This window comes from Pan troglodytes, chromosome 2 (assembly GCF_028858775.2).
Source record: "Pan troglodytes isolate AG18354 chromosome 2, NHGRI_mPanTro3-v2.0_pri, whole genome shotgun sequence".
Lineage (NCBI taxonomy): Eukaryota > Metazoa > Chordata > Mammalia > Primates > Hominidae > Pan > Pan troglodytes.
This window is the reverse complement of record NC_086015.1, coordinates 178,020,046-178,040,308: the sequence shown is the minus strand read 5'-3', so window position 1 is coordinate 178,040,308 and position 20,263 is coordinate 178,020,046. Positions and strand designations below refer to the sequence as shown.

At 34.1% G+C, this 20,263-nt stretch overlaps 1 protein-coding gene across 8 annotated transcripts in view; it reads right to left on the bottom strand.

The window, feature by feature from the left end:
- NAALADL2 (N-acetylated alpha-linked acidic dipeptidase like 2) overlaps positions 1-20,263 on the bottom strand; it is a 1,368,615-nt gene that overhangs the window by 940,314 nt on the left and 408,038 nt on the right. Inside the window, exon 1 of one of the 8 annotated variants that reach the window (XM_001166648.7) lies at positions 7,585-7,710. The exons of the other annotated variants lie outside the window; for them this stretch is intronic. Within the exon in view, the coding sequence (XP_001166648.2) occupies positions 7,585-7,627 (43 nt within the window). The 5' untranslated portion in view covers positions 7,628-7,710. Of the gene's footprint in view, positions 1-7,584; positions 7,711-20,263 lie in introns of those variants that run through there. 8 annotated transcript variants of the gene reach the window in all.

Below are 20,263 nucleotides of genomic sequence, written 5' to 3'. Positions count from 1 at the left end.
GATTATGTTACTAAACAACATAAGATATTTTGATAAATATGATTTAGTAATTAGTAAGTATTTTATAGAAATATAGACAATATTATGGGTTTTCTAATCTAGAAAAGAAAAAAAGATGCCCCAAAGAAATTTTTATAGGTCTAATTGTAAACTGGAAAAAATATAAAATATGATGCTAAAACTGATCAGAAATCAGAGTCAAGAATAAACACATTAATATTTTCTTAGTAATTTTTTCTTTTTCTCCAAATTCCTATTTACCTACATATAAAATAACTTCTAGGCAACATCATTACTTCATTGCATCTGAAGGTTATAAAGTCGTTATTATCAATGCCCATATGCTCTTCCTTATTCTTATCTCTATTCTCCTCTTCCCCAGATCTGCCATAGTAACTGCACTGAACCCTTCATTAACCAAATGCAAAACACCTATATAAAATTCATTAGGAACTCTGGGACAGATAATTGAGTAAGCTTATAAGATATATATATAGAAGCCTAAATTTTAAAAGAATCTATTTTTATTCTGAAGTTTTAACAGTGTAAATATGTAAATCATGTAAATACATAGATCTTGTACAATCTATATTTTTAAATTATTCTTCTATTATTTTCCTTTCTATTTTCAGATTTACTATAGGTTTGAAATTTTTTCTGCAGAAATGTTTTTGTGACAAATATATGGCTGCATAGTGCAATAGCTTTAGGAGCTCAAAGGAAAATCATCTATGTCAATATTCTTATATGAGTTATATAATAGTATTTTCCTTCTCTCTATAACAATTTTAATTTTAATGCTCAGTGTTTTCTAATAAAAACGCTCTCTTCTAGTTAGGCCTGTCTCTTATCCTCTATAGAAATGATTTCAATTTCTATCATCATGTCTATCAAGAAATCCATGCATCTGTTGAATGACTGGTACATATCTATATAATTTGAAGACCATAAATGTGAAAAACAATTTATTATTTTCTTTTGGCTGCTAGGAGGCTTGAAAGCAAATTTGTCACCTGCTTGACAGTTTTTCAGCATGTTCTGGCATATATTTTGTATACAAATTTTAACTGTTACATTGTCTTAATCTTATTTCTATTATGTTTATTTATTTATAGCCTATAGCAAAGTAGAGAATTTTGAAAAATCCTCTGTTTCCAAAAGAGGGGGGAAATAAAGCAAGTAAATACATAGAAACAATTTCCATGCTTTCTCTCAGCTGTTCTTTTGACCAGTGAAGGCTTTTTTCCTTCTGGTCACTTATTCCAGTTTATCAAACTGCCAAGGAAATTTCAAATCATCTCTCTTCTATGAAACCCTCTATAAATTCCTAGATTCCTCTATAATTTCTTATTTACATCCCTGTGTTATAACAATACCAAGAATCAGCAAGAATGGAAGCAATGTCTACCTTTTGAGGCAGTTATTTCTCCATCTCTGAAAGCTTCCTCCAAGAAATGCGGATGTGATGGAGAAATTTTCAAGATTTATCAATAGTTTAATGGAAGATAGGCTGGTCTACGATTGCATTAAAGGTCATAAATAAAGAGGAAGATAAAGTACAATAATCCTTCATTCCTCTCCTCTCATGACCTGTTTTCAAAGGAGCTTACTTTTGAGAGAACAAAGGAATCAAGAGATTGAATGGATTTCAGCAGTTTAATCAGATCTCAGAATGAATCTTTCACTGAAGTTTCAAGTCACACGGTAAAGTTGATTGTATGGTTTAACAAGCATACGTGCACACCTTTTGCATGTTCATTATAAACTGCATTAAATTTAGCAGTTGACTTTTCAAAGTATTTCTCTTTCGACTTTTTTAGTCGGTAGGATTTTATAACTTTATTATTTTTTTTTGGACACGATATACAACCTGCATTACACTAATCAGGGGTTTAAAGAGGCAGGTAAATTACTTTTCAATATAAATTACAGAAAGCATTTATGAAAGAGCCTCCCAAAGTGTTCGACTATGCAGATGGTTAAACATATCTGTCACCAGAGCAACAAAATAGCATTGTCAAATAAAACTATTGACACATACTTTTCCTGAAGAGTAATTAGAAGCTCAAGGGATCAACTGAAGCTCAATGACCTTTTGTGTATTGTCATCCTAATAACATCTTCTTTGCAATCTTTGCAGTCACCTGTTATTTCTTCACTTATATATCAAGTCTAATACTTTCCAATAATAAATCAAATACATGTTTGGTTAATAGTCCTCCCCCAAAAAACTGTGATACAAAGAAGTTTGGCTTACTGTCCTACTCAATTAGCTAAATTTGTTTAAACTCCTTCCAAAATCCAGAGAATAGCATATAAAGTAATAATTACGTTTATATACTTATAATCTTAAGGTTATTACTGCATCTTTTGTTCAAAGAAACATTCAAAAACAGATTCAAACTTTTAAATAGATGGAAAAGTTTTTATTGCATGATTAATAATAACGTATAAACAATCAAGTCATCCTGTAGTTATGTATCACCTTTTCTTCAAGAAGATTTTACAGTGACTTTAATTGAAATGTAAAATGTTTCCCTTTGAAACAATTTCAGTACCATAAAATATTATTTAAATCAAAGGGGATTAAACAAACTCCAGGAACAAACTCCATATTTCAAAGTGTTTGAGAATTGGCTTTTCCTCCAACAGCAGGTTTTAACTAAGTACCATGTCATTGACCACCTTTATCTCACGTTCTATTCAAATACACTGCTTGCCATCTTATTTCTAATAAGGTAAAGATTCCACTTCCACTTAGAAAGACAAAGAAAAAGTTAGCTCATAAGCTCAGTTAGTTGATTTCATTAACTATTTCTTAGGCTTTACTTCAGATTTTGTTTTCCTAATCTCTTTTGCCTGCTGCAAAGACCCTCTCTTGTACCTGGAAAATGTACCCAGTCCATCTTCACATGCACCTCTGCCTAACTCACTCATTTAGGTCGGACTCACCTTGGATTTCATGCCTTGACATTTTCAGCAACTTTCTTTGCTCCAAATTTGCTTCATTTTGTTTTGAGATTATGATACTTTCCAGCAAAGATTCTGGAAATTTCAACTCCACGATGTCCTGTTACCTCAATATCTAAATGTCAACTCTGAAATTCCTCAGGTCTTCAAGTGTTTGAACCTATCATGAAGGGCTAGTGAAAGCCTTCCTCATGGAACACAGGTCCAACAAGAGCTCCTTGCACTTCTGTTAATTGAAAATGCTATTAAAGTTCTGTAGGCTGGGAAGGAAGAGTCACATACTGGTTAGTCCTCTTTGTGGCATCACAAAGATTTCAAGGCACTCACAGTCATGGTTTCTGATGATGAATACAGAGATATTTTTCCCACCACAGAAAGTAAGCATGCACACCAAACCAGTATAACAGGTTGGAGTACAAAGTACTACGACCCTCAGGCTGCAACTTGGAAGCATAGACACTAAGGCTCCTCCTGCCTAGAGTTTGTTTTTTTTTTTTCTTTTACTTATTTTAAATAGAATTAGTGCCATTTCTAAACAATGACTATTATGAAGAAACATTCCATACATGTGCCTATGAACTTAGAAGCCAACTTCTCCTAGCTGTAATGAAAATTAACTAAATGTCTTACAAGCTAATGTAACTTTTGTTTAGTAAAGAGAAAACCCAAGCCTGGATGGACAGGTTCCATAATAAGCTCACTGAATACTCGACAATGCTTTCAAGACCATAAATATAGAAACTAAAAGACGTCAATATGGAAAACATTACTAAGACTGCTTTCTCCATTAGAAATAGGAAAGTAAATTACTCTAGAAAATAATGCACCAAATTCTTCCGTAAAACTGCAGTAAACGCAGTTTTGAGCAGCAGGTTAGAGACGTGGTCTTTGGCAATGGCTTCTGTGAAACCAAAAACAATTTTCCTAGCTTCATAGGATCTCTGTTACTCTACAAAGTAAAAACACTGGACTTGAGACTATCTTCTAGCTTGAAAATGTTAATTTTCTGAAGATTATGTTTTCCTAACTGTGATGGCCAAATTCTCCTTCAGTGGGTTGAAGAGTTATCTCCTGCTGATTGCTATCTAGAGCTAGCTCTGCATTCCTCAGGGTCCAGCCAACTCCTCTGTACTTGGAACATCTTCCCCCAGAGTTCTACTGTTTTGTAGCCTTCAGAGTAGGGACTTCCTAGAGCTAGAGAACTAAGAAGAACTGAAGTAGAAGGAGAGCTATTATTAGAAACGCTCAAAACATCCAGGCAGCTGGTAGGCAGCACGAGTGCCAAGTGTATTGAACAGCCCAGGGAGGCGTAACTTAAAGATGCCTCCTCTCACAAGATTGTCCCAGCATTAAACTCAGAAATACTTTTTATTCAATTAATCTCAAGGGCCAATTAGTATATCATATTATTTACAAAGAGGAAGGTGCCCTTGAATATATTTCGACTAAAGATGAAAAGGAGAGAAAGAACATGTTAAAAGCTCATGGAAACTGGATTCCTGAGGTAGGAGGAGCTCAGCAGGTGAAGCACATAGCTGGATGCTGATAGATTCTTTCCCCATTTTCGAATTCTGACTAGGACCTACCCTGTTAATAAGAATCCTGGGAGAAGTAGGAAATGGACATCCTTCGAGGCAGAGAAGAGGTAAGAAGCCCTTACACGTTCAAGGATGGCCTCTGAAGAAACTTTAGCCTAAGGCATATTCCAGGTAGTTCCCTTCCAGGAAGGGAGCTGTCACCCTCCCATCTCCCAGCCATGTCCCTCCCTCTACTCCTGTTACAGACTGATGGAGTGATAGAGTGCCACTCAGTGGTGCAGGTGAGTTTGCAGGCATTATGCAAGAAAAATGATCCTTTCCTTCACAAATAACAATGCTTAGAAAGCACTTACCCCTATTCCTTATGCCATATTATTTGTACAATTTTATTCATATTTGCAACGTTTAGAAAAAAATTCTAGCATTCTCTCCTTACCTAGATAATTTATTTTATGAATCCTGAGGACATTATGAACCTTCATGTATGATAGCTTTACACAATTCTCCGCTGGGGTTACCTTGTCATTGGGACTAAAAGAGGAGATTCCTTTTTATGTTTGAAAAGCTAATTAAAATCTGTTCACACAGCTCAAGATAACCTTGGAATAACTTCACTTTTATTCAGGAAAAAAAAATGGGTTCTCAATACTACCAGAAACACTAAATGTTAATGGCATATGGGCTCCACTAACCAGGGCACATGCAACTAACCCCCTGAGAGTATAATTGGGTCAGAGATGAACAGAAAAAGCACTGTGATGAATAATCATTGACAATATCTATGGCTAGCCTTTCAAATTGTAACTAGAGATCATTCAGTGAATCTAGAAAATCTAGATACGTGGCCTTAGAAAATCATTATTCAAAGCACTTGATGGAGTTCCAATGATAATCTACATAATATATTATCCTCATAGTCAAAACACGTAAGTCATCCACATGTTTAATATACAAAACATATTATTTTAACATAGTTATTTCCACTAAAGAACATCTGTTTGTAAGTGGAGCTGACAATGAGTATTATTTGAAAGAAACTCAGAATTTTTTATAAATGTCATTAAGTCAAAGGTGAAATTGAACACTAGAAAATAACTTTTCATTCACTTTGGTCATTTTGAAACTCAATTTCAGATTTTGGACAGGGTATCACAGACAACAGAAAAATGTTAAGGCATTCCATTGCCTTTATAATGTAAAGAAATCCAGAAATGAAACCAACAACTGAACTACTATCGGTTCTTTTTAACCCTCACTTGATTAATAGGTGCTCTTAAGAATCTTGATGCAAATATAACTGGTAGGGAAGCACTTCAATACTCCAAAAAGATAGATCTGAAATATTTACAGACCTACCAAGGATACATTTAAACATGAATAAGATCAGAAGAGAATAAATATTTTATTGAAAAGTTTTCAGAGTATACAAACAAAAACTCCCTAGTATACAACTGATTTCAAAAGTTTTACCCAACTACAAAAGGCTTAAAGATTAGGCACACTGTTCTTGAACTTAAAGCACACCATTCAAATTATTTACTATATCACTTGTGTTGAATTTTGTGCATGGTTTTCTGATTAATAATTCTGAAAGTAATTGTAGTTTTATACATATATATGGATAGGGGAAAGGGAAGGCTATCCTTACACAGTGAAACATATGTATTACCAGAAACATAATATACATAAAAGGCACCAGAGAAAAAGAAAGAAACAACAACAAAATGTATACACAACCTGGGATTCAATTAAAAAAATATTACCCATGATCCTAACACAAATAGGGATAATGAGGGAAATGGAAAGAGGCCTGATTACTCCTTAGTTTATTTTGATCGCTGACTACAGACAGGTGATGCACCCACACAGCCTAGAATAGGCTATTTAGGTGGTTGCCGAACAGTAATAAACATTTAATGTAAAATCATTATCATATGCACAACTGGAACAAACTAGAGGCTTCCCATATACTTTCCAAGGAAAAATATTAGAGACAAATAAGGAATATGTTATAATCTTGTACATAATACCATTTGTCCATAAGACACATAGAAATAAATGATTCTCATTATGCTAAATGAGCCTTTTACCTTACTGTTTTTCTTCAATAGAATTTATTACATGACTTTTGAAATTAATCTTTTAAATTAAAAATGCTTTATAGTAGCATTTTACATAGTATTTCAAGAAAGATTTTTAGGAAATATACAGAGATAAAAAAAGATTCTGGGATTCTTAAGCAGGCTATGTAGAGAAAAGATTAAAGAAATGAAAGAAAAATATAATTTAACTATAAAATAGGTGATATATTTTTAGGATCATGCAGATCTATGTGATCTCATGGTATTCTAGAAGTCTATAACAAATATTGATTAGTCCCAATATCTACTTTCTTTTTATTCTTTAAGAAATAACTTTTCTTACCCAAAAATGTGAAATGTGAGCGACCTTAAGTTTGTTTCTGTGAACAAGCCTCTAACCAGAGATGCCTAGTCAAGCCAATGTCAACAAAGCCAATCCTTTCAAAGGACAAAGGTATCTGATTAAGCAACACCTGTGAAATAAATCACAGCCTCCTAACTGATAGGCTCGCCCCTGTTCCCCTGTTTTCTACCTTTAAAAAAGTGGTTATATTAATTACAGGGAAACTGAGCTGGTAAACTCCAGAGATGGCAAAACTTAATTACCAATAAACACTCCACAGGTAGAGACAAAAATCAAGGTTCTGTTAATGTTGGAAAAGGTCCAACATGAAAATGCACTGGAAGTTGGTTATACCATTTCTCCAACATTATACTGGGGATTAAGGATAAAGCTTTCCATACCCTCCACAGGTCCCCCAAATTTGTGATTCTGTGTTGCCTGAGTCTTTGTAAACAACTGAGAAAACACGCTTCCTCTGAATCAACAACCTCCACCTCTTTTCTCACTCGCAGAAAACATCTTAAAAACAGGGCCAGGGCACCTGAACATGCATGCAGGGATGCGTGTGTGCACTCACACAAACACACAGACTTTGTAATCAACACTGCTTAAGTTTCTGATTGTGAAAAGTTCATAGGTTGTTGGTACTTACCTTGCAAAGACGTATTAGGTAAACTTGCTTCATTCTCTCCCATTTTATTATTTCTTTTTAAAGAGGGCCAAGCAGTTTCAAGTTGTGTCACTTACCCTGCAAGCTTTGTGACCTTCTGACTTTCTACTGTAGTATTGTAACAGTATACTACCTGCTTTCTTCTGTGAATAATTACCATTCTGCTTCCTGAGTTACCTGGGCTTGCAGGACCTGTTTTACTATGAAGTGAGATCATATCTTTTGATCCACTGTATGGCTATTAAAGTGTACTTCACAAAACATTGCTTTGTTTCAGTTTTGATATAAACTTTTAATTCTCTACTTTCACTTTAGTCCAGAAACATATTTATATTTTCCCCTAAAAGAGCATTGATATTACCAGTACACCAAGCTTCACAGAGTTTGGTTTCTTTGTTTTTGAGTGTTTCTAATCTACTTTTCCTACAGAAATCAAATTTAAAGTGTATTACACGACATTTATTTTTTAAACCATAGGGAAATAAGGAACAGCTCAGAGTCAGTTTTGTGCAGCAGTGCGAAGACAAGTTTTGGAGTATCTTTAATACTTGCTGTGTGACTATAAGCAAAGAATATAACTTCTTTGAGACTCAGTTTCCTAAACTATAAAATAGAATAATATCTAGTATGTATGAAGGATGTATGATTAGTATGAAGATTGAAAACACTAATGTATGGCTGTGCTAAACACTGTGAATAATGGACAATAAACAAAAAACAATTTCTAATTTTCCTATTCCTTTTCCTCCTTCTTCCTTCTCTCCCTCTTGTTCTTCTGATGAGTGGAATGAATGCTGAACTGCAGCATTGATGTCCCAGACCATGTACTGACATCAGTTATGCAACTTATTAACTGAGAGACCTGAAAAAAACTGTTCAACCTAATCCTGAGTTGCCTCAAGGTCCTCGTTTGTAAAAGGAGACTCATGATATTTGCATTGCCTTTTGAATAGAAACATGGTGAATATTAACTTAGATTAACTGTTGTGACTCAACAAAAATAATTCCCAGCAAACAACAGCAACAAATTGGAGACGTATCTTTAAATATTCATTTGTATGTGAGAAAGCAAAGATATCACAGAATTAAGGCAATTTATTTAAGCTTTGTCCCCCATAAGGCACCTAGAATAAAAAACAATCTCCACTTTCTTCCCTCTAGAAAGCCTTAACTTTGGCTGTAGTTAGACTAGTAAATAAATGAATATAAATATATATTCATATTCATATATTAATATTTTACAAATTATATATTATATATTTAATATTGTAATAATTACATATTATTATATTCAAATATATAATATATAAAAACATTTTTATTAGTCTGTAGCTAATATATATATATAGGCTGTAGTTACACACATATATATGTATATGAAGCTCAAGCTCCTTTCTTTATAATCCATTGCTTTTTAATTTGAAAAAATCTATATATTAATATTATGTGTGCTAGTTTACTAATGTAAAAATTGACTATATAAGTTGTGTAAAGTACAGAAATGTCAAACAACAGTTTTTCTCAAAAGTATTAGAAATAAAGGCAAACATGACATTAAAAAGTTCTGATTGCAATTGGGAGTTGTCTCTTTCATTTATTACCTCTCTAGGTCTCAGTTTCTTCTATGAGGGAGCTGGACCATTGAAAACCCATTCTATCTTTATAATGCCAGGAGCCTCTGATTTAAAGTCTGGGTTGTGGTTTGCTCCAGAATAGAATAGCCCTTTGCCTATAGCAATTGCACACTGTAATATATATATATATATACACACCATGCTACATACTTTACCAACAGTAACTTGAAATTGAATGTTTGCCAATAAAACACTGTAATCATCACATTCTTACTTCACTTTAAAAGGACCAACACACATATCAATCCTCACTCATTATGACAAACTTGGAAATATATTTACAGACCTGCCCCAGGCACTGAAATTAGTCAATAACAGTTATAAAGCGCCCATTATCTATGAGCTGAATTATAGCATGTGGTAAATTACAATGAAAGTGGAACAGAGAAGTCCTATTCTTAAACAATAACAAAAAATCCATACAAATATAAACACCAGAAAGGTCTTAAGTTTGTAAGTTCACAGAAAGTAACATAAATACTGATTGAGTAGAAAAGAATCAGTTGCAATTCTAATGAAGTGCCATGTGCACACATGTTTTCTTTCTCCTTCTGGGTCTTTGTGCATGCCTGGAAAATTTCTTCCAGGACGTTTTTTAACATACCTGGTGAGTTTTGCACATGCCTAAAAAACTTCTTCACCTCCCTTTTGCTGAATTCATATGCAGAAATTCTTGTTGAATTCAGTCTGAGTTCAGGTCCCTTCCTTGTGCTCCCAGACACCCCTTAACAATTCTAAACTTTTCATTTCACCATGGCTCTTGTCACATTATATTATAGGTACAGTAGGCCCCCTTAACCTCAGGAGAATACATTCCAAGACCCTTAGTGAATGCTTGAACCACATATAGTACCAAACCCAAATGACATCAATCAGAACACATTTGTGTTCATATCTTCCACCCACAAATTTAATGCCTTTTCCATCTTAACTAAGCAATTATCACACACCGTGGCTGTAACTTTTGCAGTCTGAGGTGTGACAGCTAAACTAGCACAGATTTCTCTTTCCTTCTTCACAATTTTACAAATAGAAGATATGTTCTTACAGTAGATCTTGGAAACCTCAATAAAATTTTCTTTCCTAATTAACTCAAAACTTTCATCTTTTCAATTAAAGAAATCACTTTACAGCTTTTCTCTGGCATATCTGAATTGCCAGCCTCATAACTTTTGCATTTTGGGACCATTATTAAGTAACATATAAGAGTTGAAAACATGCACCAAAATACCATGAAAGTCCTTCTGATAACTGAGATGGATCCTAAGTGGCTAACACGCACCTACAGTGTGAATAAACTGGACATACGGATGATTCACATCCTGGGCAGGACAGAATGAGATCTCATCAAGTCACTCAGAATGATGCACAATTTTACACTCATTGATTGTTTCTAAAATTTTCCATTCAATATTTTTGGACCACGATGATCATTGATAACAAATTGTGGAAAGGAAAAGTGTGGATTCAGGAAGACTACTGTACTTCTTAATTATTTCTCAGACTGGGCACAGGAGCTCACGCCTGTAATCCCAGCACTTTGGGAGGCTGAGGCAGAAGGATCGCTTAAGCCCAAGAGTTCAAGACCACCCTGGTCAACATAGCATAATCCTGTCTGAACAAACAATACAAAAATTATCTGGGCATGATGGTGTGTGCCTGTAGTACACCTACTCAAGAGACTGAGGTGAGAGGATTGCTTGAGTCCAGAAGTTTGAGGCTGCAGTAAGCTATGATCATACCACTGGACTCCAGCCTCAGTGACAGACTGAGAACCTGTCGCTCTCTCTTACTTCTCTCTCTCATATATATATATATATATATATATATATACACACACACACACACATACACACACACATATACACACACACATATACACATATATTCATATCTATGTGTATATATATTCATATATATGTATATATACATATATACACATATATACATATCTTTCATATATATGAGACATATACGTGTGTGTGTGTGTGTGTGTGTGTGTATTTCTCTCCTGACACTCTGTTATGCCAAAGACACTTTAAGTAGTCATCAAGTTCCTGGCACCTAGCCCAGTTCCTAGCACACACTGAGCTTGCAATGAATTTTGTGAAAATGAATAAAATTACCATCATCAGAAAGGGTGAATAAAAGAGTCTCAAAGAAAACAAAGACATAGATTAGCAAAGAAGATGATAGAAAATTTTCAGTTGGGAAAAGTAACAAATTAAAGCTTAAAAGCAAAAAGTGATGAGGGAAAGTAGGGAGTTTTACCTGCAAGAGCAAAACATTAAGAGTTAGAAGGATATAAGAAATGATGGTAATTATGAGAATTTCCAAAATAAAAGTCAAAACCAGGATAAGAAATGGAAGAGAATAAGAAGTTAAGACACTATAGTCATGCACTGAATAATGATGTTTCAATCAATGGTGGACTGAATAAACAAAGGCGGTCTCAAAAGATTATAATGAAGCCAAAACTTTCCTATCGCCTAGGGATGTCATGGCTGTCATAATGTCATAGCTGTCATAACATCATAGCTGTCAAAATGTCTTGCATAAGACATTACTCACATGTTTTCTGTTGATGCTGATATAAAAATAGCTACTATGCTGCCACTCATGTAAAAGTATAGCATAGGCTGGGCACAGTGACTCACGCCTGTAATCCTAGCACTTTGGGAGGCCAAGGCGGGCGGATCACCTGAGGTCAGGAGTTCGAGACCAGCATGGCCAACATGGTGAAACTCCATCTCTACTAAAACCTACAAAAATTAGCCAGGTGTGGTGGTGGGAGTCTGTAGTCCCAGCTACTTGGGAGGCTGAGGCAGGAGAATCACTTGAACCGGGGAGGCAGAGGTTGCAGTGAGCTGAGATCATGCCACTATACTTCAGCCTGGGCAACAAGGGGAAGCTCCATCTCAAAAAAAAAAAAAAAAAGAAAAAAAAGCAAAGCACATACAATTATGTAAAGTACGTAATATTTGATAATAAAAACAATGATACTGTGTTATGTATTTAATATATTACACTTTTGTTATTTTATTATTTTAAAGTTTTTTGTCATTTTTATTTTTTAAAAATAATTTTATTCTTAATTATTATGGATACACAATGGTTGTACCTATGTATGAGGTAAAAGTGATATTTTGATACAAGAAAATAATGTGTAATGGATATTAGCATAATTGGGATATCATTCACATCCAGTATTTATAATTTTTGTGTTAAAATCATTACAATTTCACTCTTAATGATTTTGAAATGTACAATAAATTATTGTTAACCATTGTCACCCTATTGTGCTACCAAACACTAGATCTTATTCCTTCTATCAAACTGTAGTTTTGTACCCATTAACCATCCCGTTTATCCCTTTCTCTCTACTAGCTTTCCCATCCACTAGTAATCTTCATTCTATTCTCTATCTCCACAAGTTCAAATTATGTTTTGTATGTCTCACATATGAGTGAGAACATGCAATATTTATCTTTCTGTGCCTGGCTTATTTCATTTAACATAACTGCCTCCAGTTCCATCCATGTACTGCAAAAGATATTATTTCATTCTTTTTATGGTTGAATAATACTCTATTATGTATAAGTACTATATTTTATTTATTCATTCATCTGTTGATGGACACTTAGGTTGATTCCATATCTTGACTATTGTGAATAGTGCTGCAATAAACACAGAAGTTCAAATACATCTTTGATATATTGATTTCCTTTCTTTTGAATATACACCCAGCAGTGAGATAGCTGGACCATATGGTAGTTCTATTTTTGCTTTTTTGAGGAACTTCCATACTGTTTTCCATACTGACTATAATAATTTACATTCCCAATAGTTTATGAGGGTTACCCATTCTCCACAACCATACCAGCATCCATTATTGTCAGTCTCTTTAATAAAAGCTATTTTAACTGGGTTGAGAGGATATATCACTGTAGTTTTGATTTGAATATCTCTGATGATTAGTGATGATGAACATTTTTTCATATACCTATTGGCCATTTTTATATCTTCTTTTGCAAAATGTCTATTCAGATCTTTGGCCCATTTTAAAATCAGATTTTTTTATTGCTATTCAGTTGTTAGAGCTCTTTATATATTTTGATTATTAATCATCAGATGAATAGTTTCCAAATATTTTTTCTCATTCTGTAGGCTGTATCTTCAGTTTGTAGATTGTTTCCTTCACTCTGCAGAAGGTTTTTAATTTGACGTGATCCCATTTGTCTACTTTTGCTTTGGTTGCCTCCGCTTTTGAGGTTTTAGTCATGAAAACTTTGCCCAGGCCCATTTCCTACAGCATTTTCCAAAGTTTCCTTTTTGCAATTTCATGGTTTAAGGTCTTAGGTGTAACTCAATTTTTTTTTTTTTTTTTTTTTTTTTTTTGAGATTGAGTCTCGCTCTGTTGCCAGGCTGGAGTGCAGTGGCATGATCTCGGCTCACTGCAGCCTCTTCCTCCCGAGTTCAAGCAATTCTCCTGCCTCAGCCTCCTGAGTAGCTGGGACTACAGGTGCGAGGCACCACACCCGGCTAATTTTTTTTTTTTTTTTTTTTTTTTTTTTTTTTTTTTTGGTAGAGACGGGGTTTCACCATGTTGGCCAGGATGGTCTCGATTTCCTGACCTCGTGATCTGCCCACTTTGGCCTCCCACAGTGCTGGGATTACAGGCGTGAGCCACTGCACCCTGCCAGATGTAAGTCTTTAATCAATTTGGATTTGATTTTTGAACATGATGAGAGATATGAGTCTAGTTTAATTTTTATGCATGTAGATATCCAGTTTCCCCAGCACCATTCATTGAAGAGACTGTATTTTCCCCAATTCATGTTCTTGGCAACTTTGTCAAAAATCAGTTTGTGGTATATGTATGGATTTATCCCTGGGTTTTGTTTATTCTGCTCCATCATCTATGCATCCATTTTTATGACAGTACCATGCTGTTGATGTAGCCTTATAGTATAATTTGAAGTAAGGTAATGTTATGACTCCAGCTTTGTTCTTTCTGATCAGGATAGCTTTGGCTATTCTGAGTCTTCTGTAGTTCTATATAAATTTTAGGATTGTTTTTTCCATTTCTCTGAAGAATTTCATTGGTATTTTCATACAGATTGCACTGAATCTGTAGATTGCTTTGGGTAGTATAGACATTTTAACCACATTGATTCTTCCATTCTATAAACATGGAGTATCTTTCCATGTTTTTGTGTCCTCTTCAATTTCTTTCATCAATGTTTTATAGTTTTTTATAGAGATATTTCACTTATTTGGTTAAGTTTATTCCAAAGTATTTAATTTTATCTATAGCTGTGGTAAATGGGATTACTTTTTTGGTTTCTTTTTAGTTTATTGTTGACATAGAAATGCCACTGAATTTGTATGTTAACTTCGTGTCCTGAAACTTTACTAAATTTGTTTATCAGTTCTAATTGGTTTTTTGGTGGAGTACTTAGGTTTTTCTAAATATAAGGCTATAACATCTGCAAGGAAGGATATTTTTAATTCCTTTCCAATTTGGATGCCTTTATTTCTTTCTCTTGTCTAATTGTTCTGGCAAGGACTTCCACTACTAAGTGAAATAAAAGTAGTGAAAGTGGGCATCATTCTCTTATTCTGGATCTTAGAAAAAAAGGCTTTCAGTTTTTCCCACTCAGCATAATACTAGCTGTGGTTCTGTTTTATAAGGTAGTTATCAGGTTGGTTCCTTCTATACCCAGTTTTTTGAGAGTTTTTCTCATGAAGGTATGTTGAATTTTACCAAGTACTTTTTGGGCATCTATTGAAAGGATCAGATTTTCTCCTTTATTCTGTTAAAGTAGTGTATCACAATGATTGATTTGCATATGTTGAACCATCGTTGCATCCCTGGGATGAATCCCACTTGTTCTTGATAAGTGATCTTTTTAATGTGTTGTTGAATTCAGTTTGCTAATATTTCATTGAAGATTTTGGAATCTATGATCATCAGAAATAGTAGCGTGTAGTTATCTTTTTTGTTTTTTCTTTGCCTGGTTATGCTATCAGGATAATACTAGCCTTGTAGAAAGAGTTTGAAATTATTCCCTCCTCCTAAATTTTCTGAAATAGTTTGAGTAGGATTCTCCAGTGAAGCAATTAGGTCCTTGGCTTTTCTTTGATAGGAGGCTTTTTATTACAGCTTTGATCCCATTATTTATTGTTGGTCTGTTCCAGATATAAAATTATTCATGGTTCAATACTGGTAGGTTGGACATGTCTAGGAATTTATCCATTTCTTCCAGGTTTTCCAATTTATTGGCATATAGTTACTCATAGTATAGTTGCTCAAAACAATCTTTTGAATTTCTTGGCTATCAGTTGTAATGTCTCCTTTTTCAACTCTGATTTTATTTATTTGGGTCTTCTCTCTGATTTTTTGTTTTTTAGTCTGGCTGAAATTTTTTCACTTTTGTTTATCTTTCCCCAAAAAACCTTCTTTACTTGCTTTTGTGTTGTCTTTGTTTGTTTCAATCCCATTTACTTCTGCTCTGATATTTATTATTTATTTTCTTCTACTAAGATTGAGTTTGGTTGCCCTTGCATTTCTACTTCTTTAAGATGAATCATTAGGTTGTTTTTTGGAAGTTGTACTTTTGATGAAGGCATTTATTGTTCTAAGCTTCCCTCTCACTACTGTTTTTGCAGTGTCATATTGGTTTTGGTATGTTGTGTGTCCATTTTCATTTGTTTCTAGAATTGAAAAAACTTCCTTCTTAACTTCTCCAACGACCCAGTGGTCATTCAGGAGAATAATGTTTAACTTTCAAGTGTTTGTAGAGTTTCCAAAGTTTCTCTGGTTACAAGTCTCTAGTTTTATTCCACTGTAGTCAGAAAAGATACTTGATATAACTTCAGTGTTTTTTTTAAATTAAGACATGTTTAGTAGACTTATATATGGTCTATCATTGAGAATGTTCCATGTGCTTAGGAGAAGAATGTGCATTCTGCATTTGTTGGATAAAATATTCTGTAAATGTCTATTAGATTCACTTGATCTATAAATTAGGTTCCATGTTTATTTGTTGATTTCTTATCTGGATGATATGTCCAATGCTGAAAATGGCGTGTTGAAGTCCGCAGCTATTATTGTTTTGGGGTCTCTATCTTTAGTTCCAATAATGTTTGCTTTACATATCTGGGTACTCTAGCATTCAGAGCATGAATATTTACAATTGTTTAATCCTCCAGCTTAATTTACCTATTTATCATTATATGATATTTTCTTTGTCTCTTCTTACGGTTTTTGTCTTGAAATCTATTTTATCTAACATAAATATAGTTCTGCTCTTTTTTGGTTTCTATTTGCGTCGAATATATTTTCTATCCCTTTATTTTCAGTTTATGTGTGTCTTTATACATGAGGTGAGTTTCTTGTTGGTAGCATTTAACTGGATCTTGTTTTTGTTTTTAATCTGAAAGGATACTTAATCTAAAAGCAGCAAAAGAGGCAAATAACATATAAAGGAGCTCTGATATGTCTGGCAGCAGACATCCCAGTGGAAATCTTACAGGATAGGCTAGAGTAGGATGAAATATTCAAAGTACTGAAGGAAAAAAAAAAATACTTCCAACCTAGAATATTATATCCACCACAATTATCCTTCGAACATGAGGGAGAAATACTTTCCCAGACAAACAAAAGCTGAGGTATTTTGTAAACACCAGGCCTATGTTACAAAAAAATGCTAAGGAAGTTCTTCACTCTGAAAGAAATGTATGTTAACAAGCAACAATAAATTATCTGAAGGTATAAAAACTCACTGGTAAAGGTAAGTGACAGAGAAATACAAAATCCTGTAACACTTTAATTGTTGTGTGTAAAATACTTATATCTTTAGTAGGAAGATTAAAAGACAAACCAATCAAAAATAATAGGTACAACAATTTTTAAGAAATAGACAATCCAGCAAGACAAGACGTGGAGGTGGGAGACAATGATAATGATGATCCTAACCCTGCGTAGGCCTAAGCTAATGTATGTGTTTGCATCTTTTTTTTTTTTTTTTTTTTTTTTGAGTCAGAGTCTCGCTCTGTCACGCAGGCTGGAGTGCAATGGCGCGATCTCAGCTCATTGCAACCTCCTCCTCCCAGATTCAAGCAATTCTCCTGCCTTAGCCTCCCAAGCGGCTGGGATTACAGGCGCCCGCCACCATGTCCAGCTAATTTTTGTATTTTTAGTAGATACGGGGTTTCCCTATGTTGGCAGGGCTGGTCTTGAACTCCTGATCTTGTGATCTGCCCGCCTCGGCCCCCCAAAGTTCTGGGATTACAGGCATGAGTCACCGGGCCCAGTGAATCTTCATTTTTAGCAAAAAAATTGAAAATTTTAAGAAAGTATTAAAAATAGAACAAAAGCACATAGAATAAGAATATACAAACAGGAAATATTTTTGTACAGCTGTACAATGTGTCTGTGTTTTAAGCTGAATGTTATTACAACAGAATAAGAAAATAATAAAAAGTTTGTAAAGTATAAAAGATAGAGTCAATTAAGATTAACTTATTATTGATGAAAGAAAAAATATGTTTTATAAATGTAGGCTTCAGTTTACAGTGTTTATAAAGTCCATAGTAGTTTACAGTAATGTCCTAGTTCTTTGCATTCACTCACCACACACTTACTGACTCACTCAGAACAACTTCCAACTCTGCAAGATCCATTCATGGTAAGGGCCCTATAGAGATGTACCATTTCTAATCTTTTATATCATATTTTTCTGTACCTTTTCCATGTTTAGATATGTTGAAATATACAAATACTTACCATCGTGTTCCAATTGCCTGCAATATTCAGTATAGTAATATGCTCTACAGGTTTACAGCCTAGGAGCAATAGGCTATACCATACAGACTAGATGTTCAGTAAGCTACACTGTAAAACCTAGGATTGCAGTAAGCTATAACCTCTATATTTTTATACTCTATAATGTTTGCTCTATGAAGTACACTCTATGGTGTTCACGCAACAACAAAAATCAGTTAAGATATGTTTCTCAGAATGTATCCCCATTATTAAGTGATGCATGACTGTAGTTTAAAACACACACTACAAAAACAAAAAGCACTGGTGAACCTCACTGAAGAACTTCACTGAAAAGCTGTGAAAATGAAACTGACATAAAAATTATCATGAAGATTTTCAGAAGCTTGAAAGGCTCACAGTGAATGAGTCCTCTATATGCATTTTGAGCCATTTCTGTAAAAATTACTGAGAACATTTTTAAGAAACTTATATGCCACAACAGTAAACATTATATTCAACCACATCACCTACTCATGTTTCCAAAATCCCACTTCTAAGTGATTTCAAAAAGAAAGTTGGCAAAAGAGAAGATTTCAAATACTATCATTTATCTCTCGGTTGGAGAATATCACTTATAAACTACTCAAGGGGAAAAAACTAATTTTGCAGGTTCAACTTGCAAGGTCAGTTACTGAAGCAATTATTATTATTATTTAGTTTTGATTTTCAAAGGAAGACATTTGTGAAAATTTGAAAAAAATTATAAAGTGGTTTTCAAAGCATGAATGTTGGCATTACATGTCATAAAACATGGAAACTTTGGTATATAAAATGTTACAAATACATTGAACTACACAACCTTGGTACTTAATTGTTTTTAATAAATAGCATATCACAGCGAGAGCAAAATAACTTGATTGAAACCATAGATTTTAACCATGGATATCATGTAGAGAAAATAAAAAGGAGCAAAGAAGTAAAAAAAAAAAAAAGAAAGAAAGAAAAGAGTTAGAATACTTAGATACACAATCATTGAAGACATTATTAGAGCAGAGATCAAAAATATGCGCTCCACAGAGACTGGATCCAGTATGTCAAAAATCCAAAGAGTTGAAGAGAAATTCTATGTTCAGCTACCTGGGTGGATCTTTGAAATTATAGTTCCAAGAAATAGATGGATGTGCTTTTTTTTTTTTCAAATACATACTCTGATGGGCACTTATTGCATGCATTTTAGAGTAAAGCTAACCTAGTTCCCACCTAGTTCTACACCCGTTGTTTAAACTGTTTCAGTCTGTTTCATCATCCATAAAATGGTGCTAAGTAACAGTTTTTGAAGGAATCAAATGAGATAATATTAAAATTTCAACATACTGTCAGGCAAGTAATAAGATGGTTTAGTCTCTCACTATCTCACTATCACCCCAACAAAATTCCCCAATCCTGGCCAACCATCCAAAATAGGACAAATATGTTCAACTGTTGGGAACTAATGGCACATAAAATTTTCTGAGTTTAGCCTATTTTTTAAAAGTTTATTTCTTGATTAAAATAAAGCCATCAATAGGATAAGAGTGATAAAGTTTGCAACATGATATTATGAGTTATATGGCATTAGAACCAGGCATTTTATAATATCATTTTATAGAGCAGATATTCCTCTTTAAATTTGGAACTTATGTTGGTTGTTTGTGGCCAAGAAATCCCAGGTTGGGGTTTTTTGATCATGCATGCTTAATACTTGTGAGTTCTCCAAGAAATAAGATATATAGGTAAACTAGGAAAGTAGGGGAAAGGTATACACATATAAGAAATATGGGTAGAGATAAATTAAATAAGATTCTTTTGTGCTTAGGTATATTGACCCAACATATTGTATTTTCTCTCTTCTGGATCTCAGTGATACCATTAACCCAGCTGCTAGAGACAGAAACTTAGAATTTATCTTTGTTTCCACCATCACATTTTCCAGAGAGTCACCAGGTTTGATAAATTATGTGTCCTAACTGTCATTGAACTCTATCGCCTAAACTTTCCATTTCCTCTAGGTGAGGCCATTTTCATCTCTTGCCTGGAGAACAATTCCCTAAATACAGTATTTCTTCTCTCTCATCTATGGTCTTATATCTCCTATAGTGGTCTTCCTAAAACATAGCAATCATGCCAGTTCCATGCTCACATATGTTCATTGGCCCCACAGCCTGCCCAATAATGTCAACATGTTACCAGCAAAATTTTTTATCCTGCTGACTCCAAA